This window comes from Amblyraja radiata, chromosome 15 (assembly GCF_010909765.2).
Source record: "Amblyraja radiata isolate CabotCenter1 chromosome 15, sAmbRad1.1.pri, whole genome shotgun sequence".
NCBI classification, from domain to species: domain Eukaryota; kingdom Metazoa; phylum Chordata; class Chondrichthyes; order Rajiformes; family Rajidae; genus Amblyraja; species Amblyraja radiata.
Window position 1 is genome coordinate 47,544,809 of NC_045970.1, and position 9,704 is coordinate 47,554,512.

Genomic DNA, 9,704 nt, shown 5'->3' on the forward strand with positions numbered 1-9,704 from the left:
AAAGCACGGCCCGCGTCAACCAACGGGTCTCGCAGGAGGACACACTCCTCTAGAGGGACCCACATCCCTGGTTGTGACAAGGTGCTGCAGCGAGACAGGATAGGTGCGCATTGCTGAACAAAAATGATGCTTCTCAAATCAAATGGCAGAAATAGGAACTATTCTGAATTTGAAATTAAAATAACGATCCCTGCTCACAGAAGATAGACACAAAAAGCTGGAGTGGAAAGTAGACAAAAATGCTGGGGGAAACTCAGCGGGTGAGGCAGCATCTATGGAGCGAAGGAATAGGTGACGTTTCGGGTCGAGACCCTTCTCCAGACCAGATCCGAAACGTCGCCTATTCCTTTTCTCCAGAGATGCTGCCTGAACCGCCGAGTTACTCCAGCTTTTTTTTTTCAAGAAAGAACTGCAGATGCTGAAAACTGCGAAGTGACCCCGCGGGACAAGGCAGCATCTCTGGAGAGAAGGAATGAGTCGAGAGACTTTTCTTTCTGTATCTATACCAGCATCTGCGCAGTTCAAAGAAACATCGAAACTACGTGCAGAAATAGGCCATTCGGCCCTTCGAGCCAGCACCGCCATTCAATGTGATCATGGCTGATCATTCTGCTTTCTCCCCATATCCCTCGATTGTTAAGGGTTTGGACACGCTGGAGGCAGGAAACATGTTCCCGATGTTGGCGGAGTCCAGAACCAGGGGCCACGGTTTAAGAATAAGGAGTAAGCCATTTAGAACGGAGATGAGGAAACACATTTTCACACACACAGTTGTGAGTCTGTGGAATTCTCTGCCTCTGCCTGTGGAATTCTCTGCCTCGGTGGAGGCCGGTTCTCTGGATACTTTCCAGAGAAAGCTAGATAGCGGAGTCAGCGGATACGGGGAGAAGGCATGAACGGGGTACTGATTGGGGATGATCAGCCATGATCACATTCAATGGCGGCGCTGGCTCGAGGGGCCGAATGGCCTACTCCTGCACCTATCGTCTATTCCGCTAGCCCTAAGAGCTAAATCTTAACACTCTCTCTTGAAAACCATCCAGTTCCTTCCCACACATCCCAGCTCACGGGGTGGGTTTGGATGAAGTCGAAGCGGCTTTCGGGGAGTCGGGGAGGATTTGTATTTACCTGGATGGGTTGGCTGGAGTTGTTCTTGGCTGCGGAGACCTGCGTGGCGGCAGTGGCAGGGTGGCCGGCGCTGTGAATGTCTCCCGTCTTGATGGCGTTGGAATGGATGGAGCTCACCGCGTCGTAGAGGCACACTGTCAGGAGCGCCACTTCCAAATACATGGTGCAAGCGGGCAGCAACAACAACGTTAAAAACAGCGACAAAATAAAAAATCACACACACACACAGGTGAGTGTACGGATCCGACCAGTTTGAAAAATGATTTGCCTGGCGGAGCGAAACCAACAGCAGAAACCTTCCTCCACTTTTGATCCTTACCATCGGATGACGGCAGCGTATTTATAGTGGCTGGAGCCTTGTTTGTGATCCCGCCCCTTCGTCATGTGTGACACTATCTCGGGCGCTGCAATTTCAAATGTTCGGCTTTTGTGTGTGTGTGTGTGTTTTTGTAAAGACGCTGCTAGTATCTTTGCTGCCCAGAGTCCACTAGTTGCCTCGACCAGAAAAGTCACCCGCCTCTTCTCTCCGGAGATGCTGCCCGGCCCCCTCGCTGGGTAACTCAGGCATTCTCCTCCTATCTTATCTTCGGTTTTAAACCAGCATCTGCAGTTCCTTCCCACACGAGGGATCTATATATCTCGATATCACCCTGTCCGCGTCTCTCGTTTCCCTCTCCCCTGACTCTCAGTCTGAGGAAGGGTCTCGACCGGAAAAGTCACCTATAACTTCTATCCAGAGATGCTGCCTGTCCCACTGAGTTACTCCAGCATTCTGTGTCTATCTCCGCTAAGTTACTCCAGCATTTTGTGTTTATCTCCGCTGTTACTCCAGCATTTTGTGTCTTTATCTGCAGTCACTCTAGCCTTTTTGTGCCCGTCTCCGCTCAGTTACTCCAGCATGTTGTGTCTGTCTCTGCAGAGTTACTCCAGCATTTTGTGTATCTCTCTAATAGGCTTCTCTCTTGCAACCCTCTGCTGTTGAATGTGGCGGAGAAAAATTTACCCGACAGAGGGAAGGAATATCACCCCTGTGGCAGAATCAGTGGCATGGGTATCTTATTTAAAGATGTGCGGATACTACTGAAAGTGACACATACTGAATATGTAGCCACTGACAACGTTTTTGCGTCGATTTTTGTTTTGTTTATATATTTTTAATTCTCAATACATTTTATTGGGGGGGGGGGGGGGGTGAACTTCAGTGATACCTCCAAAGACGTACAGGTTTGTAGGTTGGTTGGTTTGGTGTAAGTGTAAATTGTCCCTAGGATAGTGTTAGTGTGCGGGGATCGCTGGTCGGTGCGGACTCGGTGTTTCCGCACTGTATCTGAAGAAGGGTTTCGGCCCGAAACGTTGCCTGTTTCCTTCGCTCCATAGATGCTGCTGCACCCGCTGAGTTTCTCCAGCATTTTTGTGTACCTAAACTAAACTAAACACAGCGCGGAAACAGGCTCTTCGGGCTACTCCCTCTTCTCCCCTCTCCTAACAGGCAAAATGTATAGAAGTGTGAAAACGCACACCTTCGGATTCAGGGACAGTTTCTTCCAAAGATCACAGAGCGGAACTTTGGTTTCTTCCCAGCTGTTATCAGGCAACTGAACCGTTGCTACCAACTAGAGAGCAGTCCTGACCTCCCATCTACCTCATTGGAGACCCTCGGACTATCTTTGATCGGAATTTACTGGACTTTATTGCACCGAGCGTTATTCACGTTAGTGCCTTTATCATGTAGCTGTACACAGTGGATGGTCCTAGTGTAGGTATTTCCGCTGACTGGGTAGCACGCAACAAAAGCGTTTCACTGTACCTCAGTAAACGTGACAATAGACTCAAACTCACCGGCTCCTCGCCGACTAACGATCGGCCGGTGCACTAGGTTCTACACCGTCGGGCTAATTGTCAGAAGTTAATTAACCTACAGACCTGCTAGTCTCCGGGATGCGAGAGAAAAGGCAGAAGACACGGGAACGTGCAGGAAGGAACTGCAGAAAGGTGGCATAAATCGAAGATAAACACAAAATGCTGGAGTAACTCAGCGGGACAGGCAGCATCTCTGGATAGAAGGAACGGCTGACGTTTCGGGTCGAGACCCTTCTTCGTAAGAAATGCAGATGCCGAAATACAAAGTGCTGGAGCCACTCGGTGGGTCGGACAACATCTCCAGAGGATATGAAGAAGGTCCCCGGGATGAAGAAGGGTTCCGGCCCCAAACGCCCCCTTACCCCTGTTCTCCCGAGATGCTGCCTGACCCGCTGAGTTACTCCGGCATTTTGTCTTCTTTTGCAAACCGGGAGAAAATCGGTCACAGGGAGAACGTGCAAACTGCGTCCAGAGTCGGGGATCGAAGCTGGGTCTCAGCCCCTGTCCCACTTAGGAAACCTGAACGGAAACCTCTGGAGACTTTGCGCCCCACCTAAGTGGGACAGGGTGGCTAGCAACTCTACCGCCGCGCCACCGTGCCGCCCCAGTTGCTACGGGAATGACAACATGTTGGAGGCTCCCGACCAGAAACGTCACCCATCGATGTTCTCCAGTGATGCTGAGTTACTCCTGCACTTTGTGTCTTTTTCCCCCTGTAAACCAGCATCTGCAATTCCTTGTATCTCGTCCGGATCACTTGGGCGCGTTCCTGAATCATGGACTTACACCTCTCCCTCGTCCCCTCCCGCTCTCTGTGTCTCTGTTTTGCCGTTGGACTATGTTGCTTGTTTGTTAGACTTTACTTTAGACTTTAGAGATACATAGCGCGGAAACAGGCCCTTCGGCCCACCGAGTCCGTGCCGATCAACAATCACCTCGTACACTAGCTCTACCCTAGATGCTAGCAATCATTTACAGTTGACAGAGGCCAATTAACCTACACACTGGGGACAATGTACTAGAAGCCAATTAACCTACAAACCTGATGTACACAAAAATGTACGAAGAAGAAAACCCACACGGTCACAGGGAGAAAGTATAAACGCTGTAAAGATAGCAGCCGTAGCCAGGATCGAACCCGGGACTCTGGCGCTGTGTAAAAAGGCAGCGACTCTACCGGGCGCTATGTTTACACGCCGGTTGTGCTGCTGCAAGTAAAACAAAAAAGATTCAGTTTCGGATGACATGACAATAAAACACGAAGATAGACACGAAATGCTGGAGTAACTCAGCCAGTCAGGCAGCATCTCTGGAGAGAAGGAATAGGTAACGTGTCGGGTCGAGACCCTTCTTCAGAATACACTCTTGATTCCCCACTTTTGTTCTGTTTCCAGTCTGTGGAATTATCTGCCTCATGGGGCGGCGGAGGCCGGTTCCCTGGATGCTTTCAAGAGAGAGCTAGATAGGGCTCTTAAAGATAGCGGAGTCAGAGTACACGGGGAGAAAGCAGGAACGGGGTACTGATTGGGGATGATCAGCCATGATCACGTTGAATAGCGGTGCTGGCTCGAAGGGCCGAATGGCCTACTCCTGCACCTATTGTCTATTGTCTATAAACTTTATTGCGAATAAATAAAAAAAACCATAAAAAACAAAAATTGTGTTAAAAAAAACCTCATAATACATTCTTGGTGTATGTTATACATTCAGCATTGCTGGTGTTAAAAAATCAGTAGTGTTGGCTTTACCTGCCTTTACACAAAGCATTACATTTCGCTCCACCGCCTCTTAACCCACTAAGAAAATCACTCGCTACAGCTAATCGCACCTACTTACAAGCTAACAATTCCCCTTTTTCCTTATCATAGTTTTAGGGTTTTTTTTGCATTATCTTTCATTCATTTGTTCTATATCTCTCACACGCCATCGTCAATATCTCTCGTGTCCCTTTTCCCGTGTCTTTCAGTCTGAAGAAGGGTCTAGACCCGAAACGTCGCCCATTCCTTCTCTCCAGAGATGCTGCCTGTCCCGCTGAGTTACTCCAGCATTTTGTGTCGGTTTTTAAACCAACACCTGCGGTTCCTTCCAGCACCAGAAAATCAACGAAACAGTTTCGGCAGCGGTACTGAGTAATAAAAGAAGATATAGGAACTGCAGATGCCGAAACACAAAGTGCTGGAGTTAACTCAGCGGGTCAGGCAGCATCTTTAGACAATATGAAGCGGTTCCCCTGTCTGACGAAAGGTCCCGACCTGAAACGTCGCCTATTCGTGTTCTCCTGAGATGTTGCCTGACCGGCTGAGTTACTCCATCGCTTTGTGTCTACCGTCTTACAGCGGTATCTACAGTTCCTTGTTTCGACATCTCTAGGGGTCATGGACAGGCGGTGTTTCGGGTCGGGACCTTTCTTCAGACTGGGGATTGAGTCCACACCGAACCGCCGCGACTTTGTTGACAAGTCGCGATTTCAGCTCATTGTCCACGAGTCCCACTCACTGTGTTTTAGGAAGGAACTGCAGATGCTGGTTTACACCGAAGATAGACACTGGAGTAACTCAGCGGATCAGGCAGCATCTCTGGAGAAAAAGGATGGGTGACATCTCGGGTCGGGACCCTTCTTCACACCTTCAGACTTCAGAGTCTGAAGAAGGATCTCGACCGAAACTTCACCTAATCCTTCTCTACAAAGATGCTGCCTGTCCCGCTGAGTTACTCCAGCACTTTGCGTCTATAATTTTCGTACCCGTGTGTGTGTGTGTGTGTGTTTATTTTGGAGCCAGCGAGAGATTCAACGTCTATCTACTTCATGTCTGGTCGTGAAACAAAAGATGTGGAATATTCGGATAATTTTCGGTCCATTTGCAGTTTCGGATCTGTGATTCTAACCGGCTAAACTTTGAAATCCACTTGATTAGGCACGACAGTGAGATCAAAGAGCCTGTGCCCAAATCCACCACCGTGCGGCTTACACAATGAATCATCGCGCCGCTCTCGGGTGAAGTTAAACAAATATAGACTGCTCAGCAGTTAACGATAAGCGATTTAAGACGGGTTCTCTGATCTGCTGCTGTGGCCTTCAGCTTGCGATGACTATATGAGGAACCCGATCGATACCTTGGGATGAACAGTCTTTGAAAACAGTGGGGAAGATAAAGGTGTCAACATCTTGTCAAAAGCATCAAACTGGGAAATAAACATTCTCTAACTTCAAGTAACCGTTGCATCCCCTCTCTTTCAGTCCCCCCCCCCCCCCCACACACACACGCACCCAAGTCGTTGCACTAGGTTCAAAGTCGTCTTGTTGAGTTTCATTGTCTGTAACTCGCTTTCACCTAGACCACAGCTAACAATGGCCTGTCTCCTTTATCATCATAACTTTTTTTTGCATATCTTTCATTCATTTGTTCTATATCTCTATATATCACCGTCAATATAGTTTAAGAATAAGGAGTAAGCCATTTAGAACGGAGACGGGGAAACACTTTTTCTCACAGAGAGTGGTGAGTCTGTGGAATTCTCTGCCTCAGAGGGCGGTGGAGGCCGGTTCTCTGGATGCTTTCAGGAGAGAGCTAGATAGGGCTCTTAAAAATAGCAGAGTCAGGGGATGTGGGGAGAAGACAGGAACGGGGTACTGATTGGGGATGATCAGCCATGATCACATTGAATGGCGGTGCTGGCTCGAAGGACCGATTGGCCTACTCCTGCACCTATTGTCTATTTTCTATAATATCTCTCGTTTCCCTTTCCCCTGACTCTCAATCTGAAGAAGGGTCTCCAGCCGAAACATGGCCGATTCCTTTTCTCCAGAGATGCTGGCTGACCCGCTGAGTTACTCCAGCTTTTTGTGTCTATCATCAGAATGTGTGCGCTGCTTCTGATTGCTTAGTTTATCCGATTTTGAGGGAGGGGGGTTAGAGTTACAGCATAGAAACAGGCCCTTCGACCAACAATCACTCGTACACCAGCTATATCCTACACACTAGGGATAATTTGTGGAAGCCTATTAACCTACAAACCTCCACGTTTTGGGAATGTGGGGGGAAACTGGAGCATCCGGAGAAGGCCCACGCGGTCACAGGGAGAACGTACAGACTCCGTACATAAAGCAGCCGTGGTCAGTATCGAAAGCAGGTCTCTGGCGCTGTAAGCCAACAAGCCACTCTACTCTGAATCTATCTATCCCTGCTTTAAAAATACCCAATATCTTGGCCTCCACAGCCGTCTGTGGCAATGAATTCCACAGACGCGCCATCCTTTGGCTAAAGAGGTTCCTCCTTCTGACATATTAAAATTTAAAGTGTGTATCTAAATTTAACCCTTAACATAGAAACATTTTAAAAAAATAGGTGCAGGAGTAGGCAATTCGGCCCTTCGAGCCAGCACTGCCATTCAATATGATCATGGCTGATCATCCAAAATCAGTACCCCGTTCCTGTTTTCTCCCTGAATCCCTTGGCCCCATTAGCCCTAAGAACCAAATCTAACTCTCTCTTGACTACATCAAGCAGCACATTTTAAGACGAGAACGCATAATCAGAAGTGTACTTTGTTAATTTACAGAGGGGGGGAAATAACATGCTGCTCATTTAAATTTAAATTGTCCATTGCCACAGATCCAAATCTGGAGCAAACTAGGGGGCTGGGTTTTTATTTTATCAACAAGACTGATGGGGAGGAGTGGTGTGAAAAGAAAGGGTTGTTCAGGAAGCCCTTTGATGAAGTGAGATCAAACGGAATTGTCAAACTGAACCAACCTTGTATCTTAATCACATTTTTGAGGACATGGCGTTTACATAAACACGCCAGCTGGACTTAGTCTCTCACTGCACTTCTATTCACTGCTAGTGAGCAAAGCACCAAGTTAGGTACATCTAATCCTTATTTAGAAGCTTGGCTGCCAAACTAATCCATCCAGTTTAGACTGCACTGGGTAGCTCAGTGAGCTCTTGAAACACACGTCGACTTTGATTGGAATTGACAGGAAAAAAAAGAGTGGCAAGATTTGAAACTACACGCATTGAGTTCCGAGCCACAGTAAAAAGCCCAATGCTGCTGCGTGGTTTCTGGGGCAATGGTTTTAGTTTAGAGAAAACAGCACGGTGGCACAGCGGTAGAGTTGCTGCCCTACAGCGCCAGAGCCCCGGGTTCGAACCTGACCACGGGTGCTGTCTGTACGCAGTTCTCCCTGTGACCACGTGTGTTGTCTCCTGCTTCCTCCCACTCTCCATATTGCAAATTGTAGGTTAATTGGTTTCTGTAAAATGTCCCTAATGTACAGGTGATCGTTGGTCAGTGCGGACTCGGGAACCCGAAGGGCCTGTTTCCATGCTGTATCTTAGTTTAGTTTAGAGATACAGAGCGGGAACAGTCTCTTCGGCCCACCACGCCCGTGCCCACCGGATAACCCCTGTACATTAACACTACCCTACAACTGCGTGGGTTTTCTCCGGGGTCTCCAGTTTACTCCCATACTCCAAAGACTGACAGGTTTGTAGGTTAATTGGCTTTGGTAATATTGTAAATTGTCCCTAGGGTACAAATGTGCAGGGCAGTGTAGATAACCACTGTACATTAACACTACCCGACACAATTGTACCCTAGGAACAATTTACAATTTTTATCAAAGCCAATTGACCTACAAACCTGTACGTCTTTGGAGTGTGGGAGGAAACTGGAGCACCCGGAGAAAACCCACGCAGTCACGGGGAGAACGTGCAATCTCCGGACAGACAGCACCCGTAGTCAGGATCGAACCTGGGTCTCCGGCGCTGTAAGGCAGTAACTCTACCGCTGAGCCGCCCCATTCAGTTGTGGACGGATTGCAATGGTTCTGAAGCAAATGCACTAGTTGTGATCATTCATCGGTTTGACCTATTTTGCTCTTGATGCGTGTGAAAGTCACATTCGTGTATTGTTCATCGTGTGCTTTCCATTGCTTGCTCGGGTCACCCGAACAGTTTAATTTTGTCAATTTGGAAACAGGAAATGTCATGCTCACCTCTATTGCACGATTGGAAATAAATCTTCATCAACGTCATAACTGATAAAACACAATTAAAAAATGAAAAAATTCCAGCCATTTATTATGTGACAACATAATCTCTTGAAATCTCAGGATCTCTTGAAATCTTACAGCATGGATCTATGCTATCTTTCAACAAACTGCTGTTTTCTACCTATTGCAACCGTTTCGTTTGTGCACCTAATATGTTCCAGGCTGCTTTAGCACGGTTTTTAGCTGAGCAATGAAGGCATTTTTTTTTTCAACAGCTGCTGCTTTAAATAATGGAATATAGTTGAAAAAGAATTCTCATCGGCGTGGTCTTGATCGAGGAGGAAAATGATCCTTGGTGTAAAATAAAGTGGGTTTAGCAGCAAGGCCAGCAGCATAATCAAGGACGAGTCACACCCTGGCCACTCCCTCTTCTCTCCTCTCTCACTTCGGGCAAAAAGTATAGAAGAGTGAAAATGTACACCTCCAAGATTCAGGGAGTTTCTTCCCAGCTGCTATCAGGCAACTGAACCATCCTACAACTAGAGAGCAGTCCTGAGCTATTTATTATCTACCTCATTGGAAACCCTCGGACTATCTTTGATCGGACTTTGCTGGCTATACCTTGCAGTAATGTTATCCACTTTATTCCTTTTATCATGTATCTGCACACTGTGGATGGCTCTAAGGTAATCACGTATCGTCTTTCCGCTGACTGGTGAAC

At 47.6% G+C, this 9,704-nt stretch overlaps 1 protein-coding gene across 1 annotated transcript in view; it reads right to left on the reverse strand.

Annotated features, from left to right (window-relative positions):
* dkk1 (dickkopf WNT signaling pathway inhibitor 1) overlaps positions 1-1,742 on the reverse strand; it is a 9,446-nt gene extending 7,704 nt beyond the window's left edge. The window contains exon 1 of the mRNA XM_033034351.1: positions 1,129-1,742. Within this exon, the coding sequence (XP_032890242.1) occupies positions 1,129-1,290 (162 nt within the window). The 5' untranslated portion in view covers positions 1,291-1,742. The remainder of the gene's footprint in view (positions 1-1,128) is intronic.
* Positions 1,743-9,704: the final 7,962 nt, after the last annotated feature.